General features: G+C 40.8%; 2 protein-coding genes across 2 annotated transcripts in view; one reads left to right on the forward strand and one right to left on the reverse strand.

Annotated features, from left to right (window-relative positions):
• Positions 1–20,883, forward strand: slc6a15 (solute carrier family 6 member 15). Its single transcript, XM_053427812.1, has 12 exons — positions 1–133; positions 2,008–2,518; positions 6,745–6,902; positions 7,390–7,516; positions 7,668–7,849; positions 12,369–12,479; positions 14,403–14,644; positions 14,907–15,105; positions 16,015–16,207; positions 17,534–17,693; positions 18,101–18,263; positions 19,557–20,883. Exons 2-12 carry the CDS (start codon positions 2,218–2,220, stop codon positions 19,935–19,937), a joined length of 2,217 nt encoding a protein of 738 aa, XP_053283787.1. The 5' UTR covers positions 1–133; positions 2,008–2,217; the 3' UTR covers positions 19,938–20,883.
• Positions 20,884–21,192: 309 nt separating this feature from the next.
• The window catches only part of lrrk2 (leucine-rich repeat kinase 2), a 38,809-nt gene continuing 33,135 nt past the window's right edge, over positions 21,193–26,866 (reverse strand). The window contains 8 exon segments of the mRNA XM_053426273.1: positions 21,193–21,659; positions 22,357–22,489; positions 22,597–22,665; positions 23,753–23,979; positions 24,149–24,301; positions 24,996–25,186; positions 25,354–25,426; positions 26,581–26,777. Coding sequence (XP_053282248.1) covers positions 22,365–22,489; positions 22,597–22,665; positions 23,753–23,979; positions 24,149–24,301; positions 24,996–25,186; positions 25,354–25,426; positions 26,581–26,777 — 1,035 coding nt within the window. The 3' untranslated portion in view covers positions 21,193–21,659; positions 22,357–22,364.

A 26,866-nucleotide genomic window follows, 5' to 3' on the forward strand; every position in this document is an offset into this window, starting at 1 on the left:
CTGTAGCTGCACACACAGGTCGGACTGGTCCACAGAGAAGCAAGTGATAATGCCTGCCCCATGCATGTGCTCTCACAATTTCATTCCTTGAGACGAATCATTTCGGAAGAGGACGACTGTTTCATCCACACGGGTGAGTTCCCTCCACAGCATCCTACCGAGGGCGCACAAGGTGTTTTTCTGTGCCCGCGTGTGTGTTTGTGTGTGTGTTTGCGTGAGAGAGGCTGAGTGGGGTACCAGTGCGCAGGATGTGTCTGCATGGCCCGTGAATGATGAAACACCTCACACGGATGTCATGCAGACGGAGCGGTGTGGTGGGGGGGAGGGGGGGGGGGGGGTGGACTCTCATTATTGTGCCTTCCTCTGGGAGCGGCTCGTGCCACATGGCATCGTTGTGATTTTATTTCTTTGTGTGTGTCCATCCGCATTTGTTCCAAACCGGTCCGTTTCTTTTGACTCATCATTCCTCAGTCATGTGCGGCCGGAAGAAAATGGTGAAGCGCGTGTGTCTTTGTGCGCCTCCATCAGCCTCACACCCTGAATGTCCATTCAGTGATCGCGAGGCCGTGTTTGACTCCAGTCTCCATGATGAGTGCGGTGAAGGTTACTCAGCATCACGGCTGTGGTGCCTTCACTGGATTATGAAACGACGGCCTCCGCCTCACATAGATCAGGCTAATCTAGCATCCTCGAAGTGGGTCTATTAATCCACTAATCCGCTACTCGGTGAAACTCGGGGTGCGCATGTTTTTTCTGCAACCTCGGAACATCGATGCGTTTCATAGGAAAAAAAAATCACACGTGTACATTTGTAAAATGTGAAACCAACACGCCTTGTAAGGGTGATGAAATCCCGAGGAGAGAGAGATGATGCGCACTTCATCCCACCTCAGTCTGGATATATAGTGTCCACACCCTGGAAGGTTTTCATGCTGAAATCCAAGGGATTTGCATGTTATTATTATCCACACTAAAACAAAGCCCTGCACATTGTCCCGAAGAGATAGTCATAATAATAATAGTATTTTTATTATTGAAAGTTGGCATCCGGTCATGTATGAAGGGTTTGGCCATCACCCAGAGCTATGGAGCATCTTTCCCCCGAATACTATCCTTTAGGAAGTGGCACCTGTCAGATCAAATTTGTATTTTATATTAAATGTTTTCCCTTCCATGACAGCTGCGTACCACTATGATTCCCCCGAAGACTATAGAGACAAGTGGCACATGTCTGCTCATGTTATTATTTACATTTTTTTTTATTGACATCCTTCAAGGTTTCCCCATCCCTGACAGCTGCAGACTATTGTGATCACTCCGAACATTATCCCTTATAGAAGATGCATGTCTGCTCATATTGGTATTTCCTTTTTTCAATTCGTCATCCCCTCACATATGACAGGTTTCCCCATCCCTCACAGCTGTGGTGAAACCGTGTTTGGGTTCGTATGCAAATGGCCTCCTGCCTTCAATTATTCAGAAGGCTTGAAACGTGATAGTCTCCACACCTCGACCGGTCACAGAGTCACCGTCCCCCAGGCTAATGTTCCAGAGCCTCTTTCTTTCCTCCTTCAGACCTTTAACTTACAATAAAATGATCCCCATTCATTGATTCTGCTGCCCCAACCAGACCATGTGATTTGCATGTGCACATAATTGTATGGACTCAAACTCTCTGGCCTGGGAGAAGTAGGGAGGGGAAAAGTTAAGATTTAATGACTGCAGAAGAAACATATGATTGAAATCAGACTGAAATATTTTAATAATTAGGTTGGTGTGTACAGGTTTCATTTATCCCTGTCTTCATTTGCCAGAAACCCGTCTGTCGGCAACTTAGCAGGGAAATTAAAGGCTGAAAGTCGACTCACAAAACTCACTCAAACACACTGATGACTAGAGGGTTAGTAAGTGTTTGTTCATCAGAACTGGTTGGGCCAGTGTTTTAACCACAGTTTTTTACTTTTTATTTTCCTGTTACTTACTGCAGTTTCCTCTTTTCTGCCACAGACATTTGGTGATAATGAAGAACTGAAGACCTTTATCACTCAACCTCTACGAACTGTCTTAAACCCAACGTGCCCTTGAACCCAAACTCCTTCAAACTTGTAGCTGTGCAGAGACAGATTTGAAATAGTGACTGTTAACAGACGCCGGCCCTGCCCTTCCAGCCCATTGACTGAAAAGACTTTCCACCCTTCGCCTTGATTGCTTTATCAAATGCCCAAAAACAGCAAGGCCGTCAAGAGAGAGCTTGACGACGATGTCACAGAGTCTGTCAAGGACCTGCTTTCCAACGAGGACGCCTGCGACGATTCCTTCAAGAAGAGCTCGTTGATCGTCAACAACCATGATGGGGAAGGGAAAGAGTGTGATGTGGAGGAAGGGGGCTCGGACGGCGAGGAAGAGGAGCGTCCAGCCTGGAACAGCAAGCTCCAGTATATCCTGGCCCAGGTCGGCTTCTCTGTAGGCCTGGGTAACGTCTGGAGGTTCCCCTACCTGTGTCAGAAGAATGGAGGGGGTGAGTCCCAGTCACATCATTAACACAATGAGCAGTGGAACTCTTCAAATATGGATGGGTAACATAAACTTACTAAAAACTAAGACATTTACAAGGAACAGAAATATTTGAATCATCAAGTTTGTATTTGTGTCACAGTTTTGCACAGCTCCATGTGTTAGTATCATAATCTTGTCCATGATTTTAAACTGTTTAATATTCCCACCACACAGTAGTTAAGACAGAAACTGTGCATGTACACAACCATACTCAACCATACAACCATAAGAATGAACTGGTTGGGTAATAACCACAGTTTGCTTTAGTGTTCTTGACACTGACTGTTTAAGTTTCTTGTCCCATCAGAAAGACAATGGTCGTAGTCTAGTGATTAATAAAATTCCAGTTGTGGTTGTGTAAAAGAGTATACAGCAGAAGAATAGACTTCGGTTACAAAATCAGTAACATTAGAATGAATGTGTAGTAAACCTGTGAGTATTTCACTGTGCTGACATGCAACTGAGGAGGATTTATCAGATCCAAGTTTACAGTATCACCTCATAATGGTGGCAAGTCTTGTGGGTCGGAGCCTTAATGTAACTCTGACAAAAAAGAGATGACTTAGCTGCCAGTTCTTGAGGCATTAGACGCCTAAAAGTGTTGGCACATCTGTATGTTTCACGTGTTATTACAGAGATCAAATGTTGACTCAAGAAACCACGTGACTGCAAGTAACCAGAAGTTCGGATTTACTCTTTGTTTTTATGAATCAGTCTGAATATTATCAGAATAATAATTAGGCCCCAAATTCACAAAAAGAACATGCAGTTTTTATTATAACACTGAAGTCCTTTCCAAGCTTCTTTTTAATATTAAAAGAACTGCTGATAGAGTTTGGCCGCACATGACTCAGAAACTCCCAAAGTTCCTAAAATAGACAAATAGACATGGAACGACCGGTTGAAAAATGTTCATTGTAAAGAACAATCTGCCAAAAAGTATGTGTGTTTTTGTGTGTGTGTGTGTGTGTTCCAGGACAATAATAATGTGTTGCACTTCCCACCTGGAGATTAGGTAAAGCCATTGACTGCCTTGAGAAAGCTGATTAAATGAAACTGTCTCACAGACGCTGGCCAGACAAGATAGAAGCTGTCGATACAAGTCATTTTAGTTATAAGATACAATGTCACAACGGGCTCTAAAACTAAGACCCATTAAATTAAAAGATCAGTATTGAGACATTCAGCAGACAGGGGACTTTATTATGACGGGTTATGGATGACAAATAAAAAATTTCTCTGTGTGTGTGTGTGTGTGTGTGTGTGTGTGTGTTTGCATCCATACAAGTGTGTTCTTGTACATGATTTGCATAAGATCCATCCGTTAGTATCTTCCGTGTGTGTGTGTATGTATTCAGTTCAAATCAACTCTCTTTCGACCCTGTCATGTTTCTGGTCTGTTTTAAACAGCTCTGGTCCCCCTGCTGTTTTCAACTGTAATTAGATTAAAATGTCAGATCTGGGGCTGGGGCAGGTCTGTGTGCGTGTGTAAGTGCGTGTGTGTGTTTGTATGTAAGACTGGATTTTGTATATGTTTTAGTTGCATTATCCACACACAGCAGGAAAACGTATGCTTCATGTGCTATGGACAGTACATGTGTTTGCATGTCATCATCTCTCATCTCCTTGCTGTTTTCTTTTATGGCAGTGTGATGAGAAAAGAGGGGTCCTTTGTCTTCGGGGCCTACAGCAGTTCCTTTAAAAAAATATTGTATTGAGTAGTCTGCTGATTATGCTCTCCATTAATTACCTCATTAATTCATTTTGAACTGCTTTGTTAATAACATGCTGAAGTATTGACCAGAACAACCTGAACACGAAACAGTAACAAGCGGTAGCACAAGATGTAGCGTTGTGTTTTTCCTATGGTTATACAGATTAAGAATCAAAAGTAATTAATGAAACTTTATTTGTACACTCGTTTCATAGAAACAATGTTAAACAAAGTGCTTTACGGAATCAAAACACCAGACAATCATGCACAAACATTAATAACAGGGACTGAGGAAATGTTATCGTAAATCTCCTATATTGGAAATGCGGAAAATGTTGAATGCAGGTAAACAAAGAAAGATAAAATAATAAAGATAATAGAGCAGAGACTAAATAAAAAAAAAGGATAATTAACTGATAACAATTCAGTTATTATTATTATTAAATAAGTAAGTAAATGATTGAATATCAAAGATTAAAAGGATATAACTGTTGAAGATGTTCATAATAGAAGGTTTTTCAAGGTAGTTTTGATATGAATCATCTCATCTCATTTCTTATAAAACATGCATTCAAATCATACACTCCCCTTTTCACTGCACAAGATGCCTGACTTGACAAACCAGCTATTTCACCTGCACAGCATAAGTGAAGAGGACTGCAGGAAACTATTTTAAGAAAAGATAGATTTGCTCTTATCAGGCTTATCAAAGTGTTGCCAACATGTCGGTCTCTGTTTGTGTGTGTGAGAGAGAGACGCTGTCGACAGTTTTAAAAGACAATGGAGACCAGTGGGGGGTATGAGTCTGACTGATGTTGAAGCCTCCCTCTACTCAGTGAACCAGAATTAGACGTTTTAATATTAGAATCCAGTGAATATACTGTACAAACACAAACACACACACACACTGGAAACAAAAGATAGACAAACACATATTTACTTCCTGCCTGTGACCACTCCCACCTAAAGCAAAGCTGGGAGGGACAGCAGCAGGACTCAGGAAAGGATCTGAATGAGCGTCCGGCCAGATGAAACAATATACTCTGTCAAAACAGGGATGAAAAAACAATAGACCCATGGTGGAAGGTTGAATGTTGTCATCAGTGACTCACAGTGCACTTCGTTGACTCATCTATGGTACTTTTTGATGTAGGGGTTGAGAAAGGTGAAAAAAAGTAAGATCTAGGCCTAGAAATATGATGTATGATGTAGAAATGTATCACAGGTTTCCATGGTGGAAGGTCCTGTCAAGACATAAGTAGAAAATAATAACCTGCTCGCTGCAATATTCTTTGCATCACAACGTATGCAGCAGGAACTTAACAGCCACATAAATTCAATAACTGCCCCTAAACACATATAACCACCGGCCATTTCCTCTAAAGAAATGTTGAGGTTCTCTTAGTTCTCTTCAGAAGGTCATGGGCACAGTCGTACGGCTCATGAGTACTCTGACCGTCATGAGAGACGTGCCCCCTCTGTACTTCATTACATCACACTCATTACCGCCTGTCCTAATGTTAGTCATCCGCCCTGAAACCTTAATTGTAGAGAGCAACGTCGTCTGTGTAATGTTGCCCAAAGTAAATCCCACAGTCATTTAGGTAATTTCAGACTTCTGCATCGTTGCTGGTTTCCTGGATTATTTGATTGCACCACACACCGTGGTGGGACGCATTAGGTGGAAACACACAGTTGCAGCTCAGCTGTCGTGTGTATAGTAATTTGTGTGTATGTGTGTGTGTGTGTGTGTGTACTTATGTCTGTGTACTTACTTATGTCTGTGTAAAGACCATTGTGAGTAAAAACGAAATGCATTGAGGACATTTGGGATAGTGAGGAGAAGCCGTTCCTCACTTTTTCAAAGAGTTGTTTGGAGGTTAAGACTTGAATTTAAGGTTAGGGTTTGGTTTGGATAAAGGTAAGATATTTTGTTGTAATGGTTAAGGTTAGAGTAAGGAGCTAGGGGATACGTTATGCCAGTGTTCTCGCTGAGATAGAGGTATGTTGTGGGGATGTAAATCTGACTTCCTTTTGGGGACACAAAGTAAGTCCCCATAATAAAAATAATTAGATTTTATGGTGGAGACATGTTTTAAAGTTTCAGTGTGTAGAATCTAGTGACATCTAGTGGTGAAGTGTCATGTTGAAGCTGATAATCTTTCACCTCACCCTCCCCTTCCAAAATGAAAGAGAACCTGTGTTAGCCTTCAGTTGTCATAAAGATTGATTCAAATGGTGTTTAGTTTTTCCAGTTTTGGCTACTGTAAAAACTGTGATACATTGTGATTGTGAATTTGTATACAGCGTGACACAGATTTAGAGATAAAGACCAGTTACAAAATGTGTATGTTGTGCCCATGTGCCTCAGGGCTGGTTTCAGGAACTAAAAGTGGTGTCACCTCACAGTTACAGTTTCCTCTCCTTGTGTGTTCTCAGTCTAACTTGCTGTCTGTATTTTTCTGGACTTGCAGGAGCGTACCTGGTGCCCTATCTCATCCTGCTGATATTGATTGGCATCCCGCTGTTCTTCCTGGAGCTCGCCGTAGGCCAGCGTATCCGCAGGGGCAGCATTGGGGTGTGGAACTACATCAGTCCTCGGCTGGGGGGCATCGGCTTTGCCAGCTGTATGGTGAGTCTTGACACTGTGTATTAGTTTTATTGCTTAAAGGTAGAGTTGGTAAGTTGTTTCTGAAAGAGTAATTATCTTTTTCTGGAAATCCATCAATAAAGGAAACTGAATCTGACTTCCAGCAGTTGTCAGTCAGTGCACGTTCATGTGTTTTGGGGGTGTAGGCCTGACCAGAGCGCTGATTGGCTTGTGTGGGATGTATCAGTTGCATATTTTCAGTGCAGCCTTCTTATCCAGGAATACCAACCCTGGCTTTCAAGAAAGATTCTTTGGAACAAATAATATATTTTTAAAATGTGGAATCACAAATTGGAAACCATAAGGATAATGTACATTGGTCCTTCATGTGAAAATTGGAAGAAAAATGTTATCATCAAAGGGGACTCAAACAGAACATCATGTTTGTCAATATGTAAGAAGGTGATATGATTAAAGAATCCTGTTTTTGGTTCAGTGTGTCTGAAGTCAATCTGCTCTCTTCCTGTAGGTTTGCTTCTTTGTGGCTCTCTACTACAATGTCATCATCAGCTGGAGCCTCTTCTACTTCTCCCAGTCCTTCCAGCAACCTCTGCCATGGCATGAGTGTCCGCTTGTGAAGGACAATAACAGTACATGTGAGAAACATAACAAAGAAACCCCTTAGCAATTCATTGTCACTCTAGCTTCTAACTCCCTGTCATGCTTGAACTGTGAAACACAGAGCTTATAAGAGAGGCTACTTTTAATAAAGAGGTCCAAGGCAACTCTTTACATTTCTGTCCGCAGATGTGGTGCCGGAGTGTGAGAAGAGCTCGGCCACAACCTATTATTGGTACCGTGAGGCCTTGAACATCTCCGACAGCATCTCTGAGGGAGGAGGCCTCAATTGGAAGATGACGGTGTGCCTGCTGATTGCGTGGTCCATGGTTTGCCTAGCCATGATCAAGGGAATCCAGTCTTCTGGGAAGGTAGGCACAAATTGATTTTCTGTTAGGGTTTTTTCATTTCCTCAGTAGATTTTGTAGCCAGAAAATATATTTTTGATGGTTAGTTAGCTGTACAGCTTCCTTGTGATGGCTTGGCCAGCTTGGCCTTGATAGCCGCTTAGATGTAACTCTTGGACTTTATAAAGTGACAGAAACAAATGGCCATTTCTTGCCAAGTGTTTTGTAAAATCCTCTCACATAATGAGCTCACTTTAAAGTAGAGGCCTATAAAGGGCACACAGAATGGGCGCCTGGTATTAACACACTGCTTGGTGACTACTGTAATGGGACTTGGCTTGGGTTGTCTAATGATATGGTCTCTGATATGATCCTGGGAGCTCATGTGATCTTGTGTGGGATTTCTGGCTCAGCTTACTTCAGTGTAGTATACCGAAGCTGACAGTAGCGTGACTAGCATCCGGAAGGATAAGCCCACTGGCTAAAGGTTGGAGTTTGCTTGCAAACTCGCCCCGCTGCTTTTCTCTTTCTACCGGTGATCTTTATCAATCCACACTTTCTCGGATCATATGACAAGCATTAGCTGAGGTCACAGTCAAGCTGCGCTAATTGGAGAAATGATTGCACTCTTTAATGTTCCCAGAGTAATCTTTGATGCAGAAGTTATTTGATTTTGATATTATCCCCACATCTTACGTTGGGCATCGGCTTGGCTATGACAAAGAGTGGGGTCAACATTAATCCGGTGTATTTCTGCGATTACATTTTTTTCCCCTCTCCAAAAGAAAAAGGTCTTGATGAAGTTCATAGATGAGCTTGAGAGAGCTTAACCCAATGAAACAAGTCTTTGTAATGGAGCCAAAATCATGGAGAATTAACATCCCGCAGATCTGTTGGGCTTTTCAGCCTCTTATAGGTCATTATTTTGGTTTTTACAGCACATTAAGTGTATGATTTCGTCTCAGCTGCATCTGTAGGGAACTGTTTCCAGCACAAAGGCTCTGAAAAACCTATCGTGTGCAACCTGTCTGTCACTAGATAGACAACTTGGTGGAGACCAAACTGGAGTTCTCAGAAGGTGAGCATATTGAACTGACATCTAACAACGACCTGGAAACATGGACTTATGGGATGCTCATGTTGCACTCTGGCTGTTGAAATTTAGGTTTGCAATGGTTTTAGCTAATGTAATGTTAGGTTGGTGATGGTTATTGTTATCTGCCACTCAGTGTATTTCTGCCTTGGTGTCAAAAAAAAGTTATTAATTATTAACTTCATGGTAAAACTGGATAATTTCTCTCTATTATGGGATAAATACAACTGACTCAGCTCCTGCAAGAAAATCTTTTGTTATATCAATACATGAAATCACATGAAAACAAACATATCTTCTCCTCCTTAACAAATGATATGGATATGTTGTTATTATAATAAATATCCAAATGAGAAAAAGTTCCACAATTGTCTACGTTTACACTGTACTTTTTTATCTAAAGCAATCACGATTGATAGACTTGAGGATCAAAACTACAATTTTATTGTATTTTGTACAATACTATGACAATAAAGGCTCTCAATCGAGAGACCTTCTTGTTTGTAACTTAGGACCAAGCTAAATTTTTGTCATGGTGGCTGCAATACACTGCCCTGTGTTTTCAATCTTATGTTGAATAAACTTTATTATTTCAAATTCACAAAACAAGACTGGGAGCAAGAAAACAGCAATAAACTAGAATCATATTTTTTGACCGTTATTTGAGAAAATTTGTTTTACAGCTTTAACAATATTGTCTTCAGGTTTTTAAACAAATGTGTTGAATATATTTTAGGTGAAAAGATTCTGCTTTGTGGAAAAAAACAATATAGAACCTTGTAGAAACTGTAACTGTAGTTTCTTGAGATGGTGTGGTCACATTGGCCTTCTGTAGCCCATTCTCCACGACAGTCTAAGACAAAACAAGATAAATGTCTGCAGTAAAAACACAGCTTTAATCTCGGGCTGTGGCTCAACTGATTCACAGAGTTCCACAGTCTCATTTCCCTTGTCTGCCACATACTGCTTCCTGGCAAGAAATGTCACTGATAACCACAATCACTTTCACACTCACAATCACCACTGCCACTCTGTCAGAGGAGTCGTATTAGAACTAATGAGAACTTCCATTGCCATTGTGAAAACAAAATGATTTGTTAAAGCGAGAATATACGTTTATTTTGTGGTTTATGAAAAAAAAAAACCCAGCTACTGGTGAATTGTACATTTGGAGCTTGATGATCGTCCTCCAACTACCTGGTGTGTCTGGATGGCCTCTCAAGTTGGCCAGAATAGAAATGGGAATGAACTTTCCCCTGAAGGGGCCAGATTCAAGTGTCTTTGAAGTTCAGTCGAGGCCTCGTGGTACAAAAGAATAATAATGTCCCCTCCACCCATGTTCACACAAAAGCCTTTTCCAAGGAATATCCCTAACCGCGATCTGCATTGCTGTCCCATTTGAGTGTGGGTGGGCGTGAAAGGGATCAGACTGTTTTGGTTGCCATGGTTATACGCGCCCTTTCTTGCTTTGTTTGATTGTCAAGAGCATGGCCCAAAGGAGAGGGAGTTTTTTTTTTTTTTACAACTTTTGGTGAGGGAGAGAGCAGGCTTGTCATAGATTTGGTAAAATAATGTTGAGACACATTGAACGTTGGTCTGTTGGATGTGAAGCAGTCTGCAGATTACTTGCTCTTTGTGTATGAAGAACGATTGCGTGTGAATTTCTGTTCTCAGGGGAAAATCTAACTGTTGATGATAACACAGTGATAGCAGTTCTCAGAATATGACCTTTGCAAGAAGCAAATGCTTTCTAACATGAAACATTATGTTTCAAAACATGACAGAACATTAAACTGACATCATGAAGGACCAGATACAGTATATCTGCTTATCACAGAGAATAGCTGCCTGTTTGACTTGACTGGGATTGTGTTCTTATAAACTCGAGCTCTGTGCTCAGACAAGAATTGCAGCTGCGAAAAGGACAAACACTGAGTGAACAAATGTGCAAATTGTTACATTTTACTTTATATTGGGGGATTTATCATCTGCAAAGCTTTCAACTCTGCTTAGAAACCAATTCAACTCGAATAAAACATAAAATCAATCTGTTGGTTTTAAGTTAAAGAATGTATTGACGTCAGATTTATCGCCTTTAATGCATCATTTCACAGTTAACAGAAAACTATTTTTGTATCTGTGCTGTCATAAATAGATCGAGCTTTGAGGCATTTCTTTGAAACTAAAAGAAAGAGCAACTTGTGATCACTGCAGAACAGGAAAATGCCCCAGAATGATTTCCTTTGGCAATGGAACCCTAGGTTTCAAAACTGTCTATAACCAGGGAACATAGCCATGGGACACTTGCCTCAGAGTCAGTTCCATGAAAATCTTTTATGATCACAGGTTAGAGACTCTGAGTTTGGTGAAACTTTAAAATATATGAATGAATCCCACTCAAATGCATTGTTTACCTTTCCCTTTAAGATGTGACACTATGCTGCCTAACTCAGGTCTACATATGGACCACCATGTAGGAGACGCAGTGGGTCTGAATCACCAACTGTGCACATGACTCAACCCCAAACCATCTCCCAGTGCCCACACCCCTCTGTTAGTCCTGTAAACCCATGTGTCGCAGGGTAGCGCCTCAGTCAGGCTCTCATTACAGCGCTCAGTCTTTAACTACCATCTTGTCTATACAGACGGTGGCCTCGGGTTAGAAACGTGTAGTGTTCAACTCAAAATGACATGGGGCCCAGTGTCTGATTAGCACAATAATGAGACAAAGGGGCATGCAAAGACTCTAGAGCTACCAGTTCTGGCTGATATCAGTTAACAACCTTGCCTGGGGCATTCTTTAAAAATGATCAGAAAAGATCAGATATTTTAAAACATACCCCAGACTCATCCTTCAACTGCAGACCTAGATCCGAGACCAGGATATCAATAGGAAACAAAAGAAAATGTAATGGCATATCATCATTTCCCCGTCTCATTTACCAAGAAGAACACATTTTGTATTTTTACAGCTTTTTAAAGGCATAAGCTACTCACTCTCAACATGTGATCAGGCACTGAGCAGCAGTTAGTTCCCTCTTCATAGTCCAGAACTTAAAATGTTCAACTTTGATGTTAAAAAAAAGGTGAATAGTAAAACTATTTAAGAGTAAAACTTCCATAACCAGCCTGCAGTTTAGATAGGGCTGTTGGGCCTACTTCAAATCTGTGCAGGCAAAACATTATCTGGAAACAAGTTCATAGCTATGAACAAAACATTTATTTGAATTCAGCTTTGTTTGACTTTTAGTATCTTGTGATCACTCAAAACTGATTTGGTCCTTATACAGCTGTAAGTGACAGTCTTTGTTATTTGCTGTGTATCCACCATTGCTCTTAGTTTCCAAGACACTGTGTGACTCTCTTGACATCTTGAACAATGCAAAGTGTCTGTTGAGGTACAAGCTTACAGGCAAGTGTTTTTTAATTCAATGATGTGTTTGTTTGCAGGTGATGTACTTCAGCTCCCTGTTCCCATATCTTGTGTTGATATGCTTCTTGGTTCGGGCTCTGCTCCTGAAGGGCTCCGTCGATGGGATTCGGCACATGTTTACACCAAAGGTAATGCAAGTCAGCATGTCTCTATACTCTTAAAATACAATTCAGAGCAAAACTACTGTTGGGAAGTCAATGAAATTTACTACGAATATTTCCACGTGGTATTTAACCATTTGATTGTTGTTCTTCAACTAAATTGTTTCATTATCAAATAATCAACCCATCCCTTTGTCTATAAAATGTCAGAAAGTAGTGATTATATTTAGCCAGAACCCAAGTTGACATATTTAAATGTCCTGTTTTGTGCAGCTTAGACCCTAACCTTGCAGATAACAAAGATTATAATCTCCATTTAAAAAAACAAAACCGTAACCAGCAGATCTGTTTCCTGTTTACTTGTGAAATGAGTGAAACAATACAACTAATCTCAAAACAGCTGACAATTTATTTCCTGTCAATAAACAAACGGATTAATCGTTTACGTTCTTCATGAGAGAGAAGCATGTGTCAGAAATGTAGAAATGCTTCTTGAATATTCCCGTCTGCAGGTCAGGTTTTTTTAATCAACCAGTCTCTGTTAAATTGGATCGACTTCAAGGTGTCGCACTCCAAAATTCAATCTGCAGCGTAATAGGCCGGCTCCTCTGCAGCATCAGGCCAATGGCACTTTGGGCTGTGAAACCATGTCACCATAGCAACTGGAGTCACTGAGGCTTTATGTAGGCGACCAGCCCCAGACGCTCGTCCACAGCAGTGTGTGTCTGTCGCGTCCCATGTGTCGGCTCAGTCTCGTTGGCTGATATTTTACAATTTTAGCCAACATGTGCTGCCACCGTCTCCCGCGCACATCAAAGTCCTGCTGCGTGCGGCGAGCAGTGTGAGACCTTTTGTAATAGAGAATCTACCAGGTGGAAACTGTCAAGCCACCAGCTGTCATTTGGCAAGACACGGTGTCCTGAGAGGCTGCAAAACACAGACTAATAAATGTTGATTATTAAAAAAACATTGTTGGATGAACCTGTGAGTTTAAAGCCACTTATAATAGATCATTCTGTGCACTCAAGGATTATTATTGTTTCAATTATTGACTTTCAACCTCATTGTTGAAGGGTTTCTATGTGTCGCAGCACGTGAATCACAGACCACACACAGACTTAGTCATAATACGTAATAACATACACAAAGCAAGGAACTACACTATGTAAAACATATGCTTCCCCCCCCCCCCCCCCCGCCCAGCCAAAATAACACAATGTGCATCACAGTCCCATTCAGATTTTAAAAACTCTTTTCATAAATCTTCTAAAATATAACAATCAGTTCATGTATTCACAGCTGTGGGTTCACGTGTGGTGCCTCAACTGTCACAGAGTTAGATCATCAGTTTGTTTAATGACATAAAGTCACACTATAGCACCGCATGTTAATGTTATCACTGTATACGTGTGAGTCTTCACAGATTTTGATCAATTTCAAAACACAAACCTCACATCTTATATGTTAAATATACAGAACAGTAAATCTTTAATCACTGAATTTTTTTGTCATTGAAATGATGTATTTATATTTTTTTAATCTCAATTCAAATTTTCAATAACTCATTTTCACCTTTGCTTATCAATAATACAAATTCAGAAGTAAAATATAAACCTTAATTTGTGATATAAACTTATATTTACAATCTGCTCATTTCAATTAAGCAGCAGTCGATGATATAAATCAATTCTGGCTGGAATCGAACAAACATTCAGCCAATCACTGTTCACTCCATTGATCATGTGACACTGGCGTTTCTAATTAGGGGAAGTGGTTCTCTATGTCTGTCGAAAAGTCAAAATGCAACTTAGCTGACCTCTTACTTTTAACTTTTTAATATTGAAAAAATAAAAAGTGAAGATTTCTAAATCTGATGAGATGGATTTACTTCCATAAAAGACATTGCTAAAATTGGACTGTGTCACTGAATCTGCCTGCGCTCTATTTCAGTTGGAGATCATGCTGGAAGCCAAGGTGTGGCGAGAGGCGGCCACGCAGGTCTTCTTCGCCCTGGGTCTCGGCTTCGGCGGCGTCATCGCCTTCTCCAGCTACAACAAACGGGACAACAACTGCCACTTCGATGCCGTCTTGGTGTCTTTCATCAATTTCTTCACCTCTGTGCTGGCCACCCTGGTGGTGTTCGCTGTGCTGGGCTTCAAAGCCAACATCATGAGCAGCAAGTGTGTCGCACTGTGAGTATTAACTGAGTCACGTTCAGATATTTAAGGCTTTGTGTTTACTGTCCACCAGTAAAGGGCTGATCTGAGAGTAAGTGTCCCTCACGATCAAACAGCGGTTGTGGCTCTTTAAAAAAAAGCTAATCAGACTTCTAGTGTTTATGTTTTCCAACTCATATGAAAACGTTTATCTCGATATCACTTTTGGCCTTATCGACCCAGTCCTACCAAGACATGGGTCTTTTTTAATCATCATTTACTTGTGTCTGTTTTTTAGGAACATTAATAAGATTGTGGGGTTGCTGGGTAACGGCATTGAGGAGAACCTGATCCCGCACCACATCAACCTCACTAAGGGTGCTCTGGTGAGTGTGGAGGACTACGGTCAGATGATAACCATCTTCAAAGGGGTGAAGGAGACCGACTACCAGAGCCTGGGTCTGGACTCCTGCAGCATCGAGGACGAGCTCAACAAGGTTTGTGCAAAAACAAAGAGAAAAACACATCCAAATATTGATCGACAGGAAATTATCAATATTTCTTTAAAAATACTTATTTGTTTTCTTGCCAAGATTTAATTGAGAATCAAGTAAATGTGAAGCAGGGGCACCCATTTAGATTAGCTCCACTCAAACACTGTTTGTTTAGTCTCTACAAACACTAAAGGGGAAAAACAGGGTGCTGATGGGGCGGCAGCACCCCCTATTGGCAAGGAGTGTAATTGACATATCAATTTAAAAACATTCATTTTATTTTCCAAGAGTAACATTTTAAGAGTAGGGCAAACATTTTGGATTCAGTAATTTTTTGACAATATTTTCTGTGTGGCCAATCTGATGCACAATAAGATAGCATGAGGCTCTAACTGAAGGGATGTCAGTCGTGGTAGTTCTGGGTTAGATATTTCTTTGATGGCCCAAAAGTCAAGTTGCAAATCGCCTGTTGTTTTGTAAAACAGCCAGACACTACTCCAGTACATAGCTTTCAATGATGACGAGCTGCTGATAAAACCCAGCACTTTTATGATTATTTGTAAGTTTTTCATTAGACATACAGAACAGAAGTTCTCATACATGATCTCTGGAGAATGTCTGCAGAGGTTTGACCTGACCTTTTCCTGAGTTTGCTTTTTCACTAACTCGTGGTGAATCCTGCAGAGGATCTCCTGCTGTTTTCTCACATTGGCTCATTTGGACATTCTTTGGAGTTTTGAGTAGAGGGCTGTCCGGAGAAACTCTTACTTAGTGCGTGTCTGAAAGGAGCTATGAAGACTCATAATGTCTGTATGAATTAACCTACCTCAAGTAAAGGCCTGGATCTTAGTTTAGGTAAAGTGAAGATGCTTACTTCCTTTCCTTCTTCTTCTTCTTCCTCAACCCTGACAGGCCGTCCAGGGCACAGGGTTGGCCTTCATCGCCTTCACAGAGGCCATGACCCACTTCCCAGCATCGCCCTTCTGGTCCGTCATGTTCTTCCTAATGCTGGTGAACCTTGGCCTCGGCAGCATGTTCGGCACCATCGAGGGCATCCTCACTCCGTTGATTGACACTTTCAAAGTCCGCAAGGAATTTCTCACAGGTCAGAGATGATGAATAATGAACAACAATGTTCCTTCTTTCTTTCATACTAAGTTAAATTTGACCGATTAGCCTTTTAAATCAAGTAGCATTACATTTGAAAGTGTTTCGTTGTATGTGCAGGATGTCTAGGGGCTGTAATTGCCTGGGTTGTTGCATAGTCACATATTCACTTATTTTCATATTTATAAAGTTGATCATCAACAAAGAAATGACAGTTTATCAAACGTCTGTCCTTTTCTAGCACTGCCCTGGTAGATCAGCACCAACACTTAGAGAAGATGAGAGGGGAAATTAGTTTATTATAATGTTATGATTCCAGAACAAAGTCTCAAACCGTCAGCAATGAGACTTTCTCTTAATTTTGGAACATAAATGCTACTTTTCACTGACATCAAAAGCTAAGACAGAAATATTGCCACAATTAGGGCCATGTTGAAGAGAAATGTTATGAGATTTAAAAAATAAAGGTCTTATATGGATCCAATGCCATTGTCAAACTATGAAACCTCTTAAACACTCACACAGATGTAATGTGGGAAAACCTTACAGTTGATTTCCTCCTCCACAAAAGAGAATGTCTGTGTGGATCTTTCTTCAGAATAGACTCAGTTTCTCCCACAATCTCTTTTGTCCAGATATTTATGATAAAGTGGTGCTGATGTGACAAAAGGTTGAGTAACCTAAAAATATGCTCCACATTCTTCATTCTAACAAACAGCAGATTGATCCTCAGATATTTCCTCTCTAAAATGAGTCATAGCCAAAATTAGGACTTTATTATGACTTCATCCCTGTAAATAAAGACATTAATCTCTTAACATTATGACTTTGTTATTGTTAAATTACAACTTTATTCTCAAAATATCAGATTGGTTTGTCCTCTACGTTGGCAATAGATAGGAACACATATTCAAAATTAAAAAACAAAAAATTCTACCATCAAGTTTTGATAATTGAGGCTTGAGGCTCAATGGCCACTGCAGTGAACAGATGTGGACCATGCGGCTGCTCATTGGCCTCCGACAGCTTTAAATGGCTCCCGCTCTAATTAAACATGTTGCATTTTAGCTCTGTTTATTACAACTTGCTAGTTTGGGTGTAAGTTACTGACAATAATTTACGGTACAACCATAAAATATAATCGCACTTACCAGCCACAAACGATATACAAGTTATATGTATGCATGTATTAGCTGTTCTTAGTGCTTCTTATACTTCTTATTTGAACAATCCGATCTGAATGTGAACTCAGTGACCCGCTCTGTACTGTAGAGTATCTGTGTATGCACACTAACTAACTGCAGTACCTGCATCTCTCCTGCAGTGGGGTGCTGTGTGCTGGCCTTCTCCATTGGCCTCCTGTTTGTTCAGCGCTCAGGGAACTACTTTGTGGCCATGTTTGACGACTACTCGGCCACTTTGCCTCTGCTCATCGTGGTCATTCTGGAGAACGTGGCCGTCGCTTGGGTTTACGGATGTGAAAAGTACGTACACAATATCATCAACTGCATATAGTCTGAAGTTTGTATGAATTACGTAGAATGCGAAAGTAAGCAGGTATGTGCTGAATCTAACTTCGTACTGACAATTACCCTTTAAACCAATTAAAAAGCAGACCTTTTTTATCACGTTTCCAAGTGAGATAGTGTTGGACAAAAAACTTTTATACAGCATTTTGATGATTTAATAATTATTTTTTAAATAATTATTAAAACATAAATACATCTGTTGTATTCGTGCACCTGAGTTGATCTATTTGAATGAAGCCGTGAAGGCAAGACATACACAACATACAAAGGCCATCAGGTTTACAAAGAAGAAACGATTTTGGATTCTTTACCACAAACTTCTGATCTCACCTCCCACTGCTTCGCTGCCCCCGCTCTCTCAGGTTCTTTGAAGACCTGAAGGACATGCTGGGCTTCACGCCGTACCGTTTCTATTACTACATGTGGAAGTACATCACGCCCATCCTGCTGCTGGTGCTCCTGTGCTCCAGCTTCGTCCAGCTGTCCATGACGCCGCCAAGCTACAGTGCCTGGATAGAGGAAGAGGTGAGTCAACGTCTCCGGCCGGTCTCTCCCGGGACCAGAGATCAAGGAGGATGGGGCTGGAAGAAGTAGAAAGCAAATTAAAGGGTTCAAAGTAAATGAGACGTTAGCTGAAATGGAAAGGCAGGGGATGACCAAGTTTTCACTGATAAACACATGTTCAGGCATCCTTTTACCAAGGGAAAGTCAACAGGGTGTGTAGTCTACCACTCAGACATGCAATGTTTGATCACAGATCCATTTTAAACCCCCAGTAAGTAGAGCAAAGGACAAAATGGGAGGTAGTGTCCCTTCCTGTTCTCCTTAATGTGCAGTAATGCTCACACTACTCACCTGCAGAATGATTGGGCATCATTTTTTATTTAGGCACAGACTTTCAACATAACTTTCATTACAATAGCTCTGATTAATACATAAAATAATCTGCAATGTTAGATTTGATACAAAATGTATAAAATCCCTAAAACCATTTGATAGTGTCCAGGGTGACATCTTCATATTCCTCCTCTGTTCAAGAGTCTTGAAAACCATACACATTCATGTTGTCATATCAGTGATACAAATGCAGAGGAAGGCAGCAACTCCTTGATTAATCATTGTACTGTTGACTCAGTGATCACTGGCAATTTATCAACATTTAAATTCTCACATAGCAAAATAGTTTTGGCCAAGATTCAGCCAACGTCCCTCACATCTTGGGCAGGCTGCTCTTGTTTGCCAGATCTGGGCCGCAAGGAAGACGTAGCAATACAGCATGTCAACCAAAGGTGGCCCGAATTTGTTTTGTGCTATTTGGGCCATATTCACCATTCGCCTCATGGGAGCACTTCAGCTTTGCATCCGTTTTCCTCCTTGTTAAGAGCGATTGCGTGTTTGCCAGAAGTGACCCACATTTGCTATTTTACCAGTGGGCAACTTTAGGCCCACATCCATTTAGTTTTTTGGCCACAAAGCCATAAGTGCTGCATCATTGCCTAAAGTGGCCCACATCTGTTTGCTACCTATAGAACAGACTTTAATTACATCAACTTCATGGAAAATATAAATAAACAATTAAGTGAGATATATTTAATAGCAAATATATTGATTAATTACAAGATTGGTTGTTTCACAATCTGGATGGTTTACCACCTTTCTTTTGTTGAGGGAAACCTTGTTAATGAGCCACTGTCCACTGTCATGGAAGCACTGAGAGGAAATTACTTGTTGTCAACTCATCATTGTGTGTGTAATTCCACTTGTCCGTCCTCCATATTTCCTTCTGTATAACTTGTTTTCCTCATGTCTGTCCTCCAGGCCAAAGAGCACACTGTGATCTTCCCTTTGTGGGGCATCGTAGTCTGCATCTCCCTGGTGGTGATGGCCATCATGCCCGTGCCCGTGGTCTTTTGCCTGCGCTACTTCAACATCATCGATGAGAACACCAGCAGCCTCTCCACCGTCTCCTACAAAAAGGGACGTATCATCAAAGAGACCGCCCGGCCGGGGGAGGATGACGACACCAGCCTGATTCAGGGCAAGTCGCCCAGCGAGGCGCCCTCGCCGATGCCCGGCAACAGCATCTACCGCAAGCAGAGCGGCAGCGGCGGCCCTGACGCTGACACCGCACCTAACGGCCGTTACGGTATTGGTTACTTGATGGCCGACATACCGGATATGCCCGAGTCAGACTTATAGACTGACTATAATAGTAAGCCCTATGCGGCCATACCGGCAGGCCACTCCCCCCCCTCCACCCCTCTGCGTGCGTTTAGTTGGCTGTATCATCAATGTATATTTCACTTGTACTATATATCTTTGTAGATATCGTAGCTGCTCTCTATTTGTCGTCTCTGAACCTTTTTGTGATTGTCTACTTTACAACATGTGGGAGGAAACATCACCCTTATCTGACCCATGATCCATTGGCCCGGCTGCGTCCCAAACTACTCTGCGTCTCCTGCTCCCTCTGCTTCCTCCTCAGTGCAGATTCTGCAGGAGGGAACAGGTGTAAGCAATAAGGTGGACGTCCCACCAGGCCTACTTGAACAAGGATCTGCATTTAGGAGTCTGCAAAGGAGCAGTTGCGCGGGGTCGAGAGGTCCTTTTTTAGATTGAGCCTGTGTCTGTTGGGGGGTGTGTTAATCAAGCCAGCATCTAATCCTGCTGTAAAAACTGGGCGTGTAGATTATGACCCCTAACTGCTGGCTTAGAAGTCCTGAGATTAGCGGCAGTGTATTAACACTGCGAGACTGATCATCTTTTTGCTGGTGAGAGTTCACGAGTTGAGTTCAAACAGTGAGAGGATGACCTCTGGAAACCACTCCCATGAATGTTTGAGACGAAGTAATTTATATTTGTTTATAGAATACATGATGGACGCTGTATATTTAAGGTATTCTGTAAATATAATATAAATATTATAAATATATTTATCTTGATAGTTTGGATATCAGAGCACCATGTTTTTAATGTTCAGAAGTACTTCAAACTTCCTTAACTCTCGTCTTTGTTTTTTACTAATGTGTTGTCAATGTTTGTGAGGACTGAATCCCTCTTGTAAATATTTTTTCCATGAAATGGCTTAAAATGCAATGTCTTTTTTTCCCTGTCGAGATTAAAGATCAAAATGGTCCACACCCTGCCACAGATGTCTTCTTTTTTGTTTAGGTCTTGTCTGGTTATTCCCAACCTGGCTGTCACCATTCCTTTACTCTAAATGTAAATAACAATAATTAATGAATATGAATCTACACATACAAAGAATGAAGATACTGGTTACTTTAGAATTAATTATGAGTATTTTATAATTGTTTAGGTCAATAAACTAAAAATGTGTTTTGAAGTGCTTAAGCCTGTGATAACCATTATATTCCATCCACTTCTCTCCATTCATCATGGTTCTTTCTGAAAATAATACTCTGACAACAGCATGTACACAGGGCCAGGAGAGTTCATAAAATATCATTTAATTAGCCCTGTTTGACACCAGCATTAACACAGTGACCATAATACAAAATGTAGAAAGCACTATGAGAAGTCTGATGTGGAGTGACTGAGCTCCCTGCTCACATAGACATGAGAATAAATAATCACATATACACTTTAAGAGGCTTTTTTTCCTTTGGCTTTTTTCCTGTTTCATCCTCCAGCTGAACAATTTGCATTATGAGGAGCAGGAGGTCCTCCTGAATGACTGCTGTGCAACACAAAATAAATCGTCTATGTCCCTTTTAGAAAAATGTCCACATTGGAAAACAACAAAGGTCGTCTTCATCTGGTCAAACGTGGCACATTATTTTATTAGTGTTCATCTTAAATAAAAAATCAAATCAGCTAATTAAGGTGAACCCTCCCCGTCAAAGTGAACTGCTGACACGACGGTCCACAGGAGAGATGATCCCTTTTCCACCAGCAATTCTGTGGAAAATAATGAAAAACAAAAGGCTTATTACTGCCACCACCACTACCAGTATTAGTCCATCTATATTGATGAATAGCAAATGTATGCAAAATCAAACATGAAATAAGCACTAATTTCTTTATTTCTTTCTTTATTAAATACCTGCTTGGAAGCATTCATTTGGACCATAAAATATGTATCATCAGGAATAGTAGATAAAGAAGATAAAAACACTTTCAGTTCCCCTGTCAATATGGTCTTTTGGGATTAGTTTTTCCTCAATCTTGATGTGGGTAAAGGGAAGAGGAGGCCACACCTTGTTAAACCCAAAGACACAAACTGATTTGTGAATATGGACAATACAGATAAAATTAGATGGACCGATTGATTAATAGGGGCTGTCTGTTTAAGACAGGTAATTTTCAAGGGGTGCAAATACACTAGCAGTTTGTATAGTTCCACATTCGTAGCACTAAAGTAAAAAAAGATAAAACTGTTATGCAAGAAGATAAAACGAAGTCATCCTCCTGTTGTCCTCCACATCTGCTTCTGTCATTACGCTGACTGCAGCTACAAGTATATCTGACTGTGTTTGTGGGGGTACAACCACTGCTACTGCTACTGAAATCTCCTGAAATGTGGTAAGTTCTGACGCAGTGTTATGACGAAAATTGAGAAGTGGGAAATAAAGGGGAAAAAATTGATCATGCAAACCTCTGGGCTCAGTGGTGCTGAAGCTGCTCTCTCATTTTGGCTGCGACCAGCTCTCTCTTCTCGCAGTGTCTGTTCAGGTCTCTGACCTCCTTCGGCAGCATGCCGTTCCACACCATAAGCACCGACCCCTCGTCTGAGGGCAAAGGCAAACGTGCACTTTTAGGTTGACGCAGAGAAACTCACAAGGCGGAACAACTGTTCTCCCAAAGTGTGAGACAAACAATGAACCATCGGACTCACCACTCAGACTTTTATCTTCTGGGTGTCTTCTGCCCAAAACCAGCACCACATTCTTCCAGTTCAGTGTTGCTGTACATGGGAAAAAAGATGATTACACCTGGAACAGTTCATGAACAAAGGCTGATATAAATACAGTGTTTCATGTGAAGATTACATCAACAAGTCCAAAAATATCAAGTCCACAGGAAAATAAACACGATACACAAAACTGGGTTGTTTAACACAATTCGGCACTCAAACATAAACCGTCAGTGTGTGAAAGTAAGTAACACTTTAATCACCCAGCTGTTTAAAGCAGGATTCTTTTCTGATTCAGCTTCATTCTTCCATTTTCCCCCTCACTACAAACTGCATGCTGTATCTTGTATTTATTCTGAGATCAAGGCATCGCCAAGAAAACTAGTGAAAATAGGCTACATGTTAGAGTGTGGATAACCGACCCTGTCAACCCGTCAGACAAAGGTTTTCAAAAGGTTAATCGGGATTGGGTTGGTAACGTTGGCTGGTCTGATATTTAACACTGCACGTGTCTATAATCAGGGAAATCTAACAATAATCATGTGTAGGAGGGTTACACAACCTCAGTGCAGATTACATGAACTGCTTTGGACTCAGAAAGGCTCAGTTGGTTTTCTCTCCGGCTCGGGACACGTTCACAGAAGAATGGGGCCTGAGGTGAACTCTAGGCTAATACATATGGTTTTAACGACCAGAGGAAGAAAAGTATTGCGAGAAAATGCCAAATTATGTGTGGTAATGCAAAAATACATGCTTGGATTTGATCCCTCGAGGGCTCCGTAAGAAGCCAGGAAGGACACCATTAAGATTCTTATTGCAGAATGTCGTTGGAGTAATGAATGAATCTTGGACTTGCATGTGGATCAAAATCAAATCATCCTTTCTCTCGGCTTTTGGGTGACAGTCTATCACAGGGCTGACTTATAGACACAAACAACACCTGACGCTGCCTTCTATAATATATATTCATTTATATTATTTAATAGTGTGATATGAACCCCTTACCCTTCAACAAAATGTTCTGTATTCTTTAATATTCTTTCTCAACCAAAATACAGTGAGATCATTTGATCATTTGGTGTGACAACCAATAAAAAAGATGTCAATTTAGAGATAAATGGGTAACTTGAGGACCCACCTATGAGTGCGGAGGCTATGCAGCGGATGGAGTCGCAGCGAAGGCCGATGACCTGCAGCGTCTGGTGTTTGGAGAGCTCCAGCAGCAGCAGGTGGCCCCCTCTAGTGCCGACCCAGAGAGCTGCAGCGCTCTGCACCAGCAGGGACTTCACTCTGGCCTGGGAGGGGGCTGCCTCAGCTGGCAGGTCGGCTTTGCTGCCCTTCCTGCCTCTGCAGCCAGAGTCATGTCTGCAGGGAGGGGACTCATTAACACTGTGCTGCTGCTGGTGACAGACAGTGATGGCCTGCACCTTTCACCTTCTGATCAAAGCAGCGTCTATCTTTAAATGGTAATGACACAAATCAGTCGAAATGGCGTGTTGTGTGTGTATGTGTGAGTGTGTGTGTGTGTGTATACCTAATGATCTGAGCACAGTCTATGGAGTCCACCATCCTCTCACTCCTCTTGTCCCAAACTTCAACTCTTGAGGAGCCAGCTTTGCTCAGGTATACGTATTTATCCACAACCATTCTTGATACACAAGCCTCACCACCCAGTGACCGCTGCTGCCTGGAGAGCAAACACACGCAAACACATTAACAAAACAATACTGTTAAACACATTACTGTTTCAGTCTAGACAGTCGACAGACCTTATTTTAACTTTTAACTCAGGCTGCACTTAAAGGTTCAGTGTGTAAGATTTAGATGAAAGGGATCTATTGGCAGAATTTAAATATGAAATAATCCAGGATATGTTCTCACTAGTGTGTTTCATCTAAATTGCACAAATTGTTGTTTTCTTTACCCTGAAATGGGCCTTTATAAATACATACTATATTTACCCAGGGAGCAGGTCCTCTCTACAGAGGCCACCATGTTTTTTCACAGTAGACCAGACTGGACAAACTAAAAACCTTGTGAGTTTTTATGACAACTGAATGTTACCGCAGGTTCTCTTTCATGTTTAGAAGGGGAGGGTGAGGTGAGGGGTATTCAGCTGCAACATGAAACTAGATGTCACTTAATTCTACACACTGAACCTTTAACTTATAATTGTATTATGATGCAGTACGTTTAAAAAAAGATGTCAACAAGTCCAAGTTCTCAATATTTATGACCTCCTTAGGACTCAGAAACATTAGTTATGAACATCCACATTTATGTTTGAGGCCACACGTTTCTCTGTCCGTCTTCATATTTGAACAAATTACTTCTCACCTCTGCTACAGTAGAATGTGAATACAAATGTGACATGGACTCACTGGAATACGAGGCCCTGTCGAGTATCTATGGTCTTGGAGACATCGTAGTCGGCCGCGAAGGAGCGGATCGTTGTGCCGCAGCCCGCCCACACCGCTCTGCTGTCCAGTGGATGCACCGATTGGCTCAGACACATGACAGGTGTGCTAGCGTTACCCACACAGACAGTTTTCACCGGTTGTCCGTTTTCCTTCTGTGAAGAGGAGGAGTAGGAAATAAATATCTAAACATACCTAATGTGTTGTTCAGCATGGGAGGACACAGTGGGAGTAACCTCTCAACAAAATGGCGGAATATCAATGGTCGGACAAAATAAAATCATCCTTTCAGATGTTCTTTTATTTAATATCGAAAGTTTACCTTGAGAACAGAGTCTTCATAAACAGTGAGAAGTCCATTGGCTGTCCCCACCAGCAAATAATTCTTTCTTTGGCTGGAAAAATAAATAAAAAAGGGGAGATTAATACTATTTGCCGATTGTTTATTTCAACATAACCTTACATGTCACACTGTGATAGGTACAGTTTTATACAGAACATTCCAGATTTTAGATCTATACATGGAATCTGTAGTCACAGCAGTCACATTGTATTTTACTGGAATTATTATGAATTTCTGATCATTCCCCAACATAGCTAATAATCTATTTATTAAAAGTAATAAATGTATGCTTTTAAAAATTAAGTCGTCATAGCAGCCGGTACATTTGAATACACTAAAATACAATACAATAGAATAAAATAAAAAATATTGAGGTAGAAAGAATAAAAAACAGAAACACAAGATAAATAGGTAGATAATGTGCAGTGGCAAGATGATGGTAATAGTACTGATGATATGATGGTAATGTTATTGTTAGACAGTATATAAAAATAGTACAGTATATATAGTATATAATATAACATAATATATATTTATATATGATAGTAATTATACCATTATAATAGCAGTATATAGTAATAATGGCAGCAACAGTATATATAATAATAATAGTAAATATAATAATAATAATAATAATAATAATAACATGTACACATGTATAAATATGTGTATATAGACTTATATATACAAAGAATATACAAAGAGTATGATATATTATATGATATATAGTACGGGTATAAATATAAGTATTTGACGATACAATAGATAATATAATATACTATGAGTGTAAGAATATGTAGACAGAGTGTGCAAAAGACAGTATTATTGTATAAAATGATATATAGTATCAATATGGTTTATATTAACGCATATCACATATGATGTGGAGTAAGTGTTCCGTCTATCAGTAGACGTGGTTTTTTAACTGTATTCAGATTTGGGTGTTTAGCATAATCATCTTCAAACATGTAATACTGGTTCTAATACCTTAGCTGGTTTGTTTACAAAAACTTTGAACATCAAGATAATGAAAAAAAATATGATTTTATTGAATGTTTTCACCATGTATCCCCTGACTTCTCTTCAAGTGTCCCCCACCAGGCAAAAGTGTACTTTGTAGTGTAGAAGGAAACAGACCCCAGACGTCACTGAGCACCTTCACCCACACTTGCAGAAACCGTCTGTGGTGTTTTTACAGATACTCACGCTCGACAGGGGTGCACATGGAAGTAGAGCGAGGTGACAGCGTCCGGGACACTCTGCAGGTGGTGCCAAGCTGACGGATCCAGAGTGCTGAAGACCACCAAAGAGCCGGACTGGGTGCCGGCCACCAGCCAATCGCAGGCCTCGTTTGGGATTTGCACTGTCACAAGACACAGGACGGGACTGGTGTCGATCTCCTGTAGAAGGCAGAAAACTGGTCTGTGAACATTTACGACTGATGTGTGTCTGTACTATCTGACACTCTGATACGCTTAGGTCTGGTGTTTTT

Source organism: Pleuronectes platessa, chromosome 7 (genome assembly GCF_947347685.1).
Source record: "Pleuronectes platessa chromosome 7, fPlePla1.1, whole genome shotgun sequence".
Taxonomy (NCBI): domain Eukaryota; kingdom Metazoa; phylum Chordata; class Actinopteri; order Pleuronectiformes; family Pleuronectidae; genus Pleuronectes; species Pleuronectes platessa.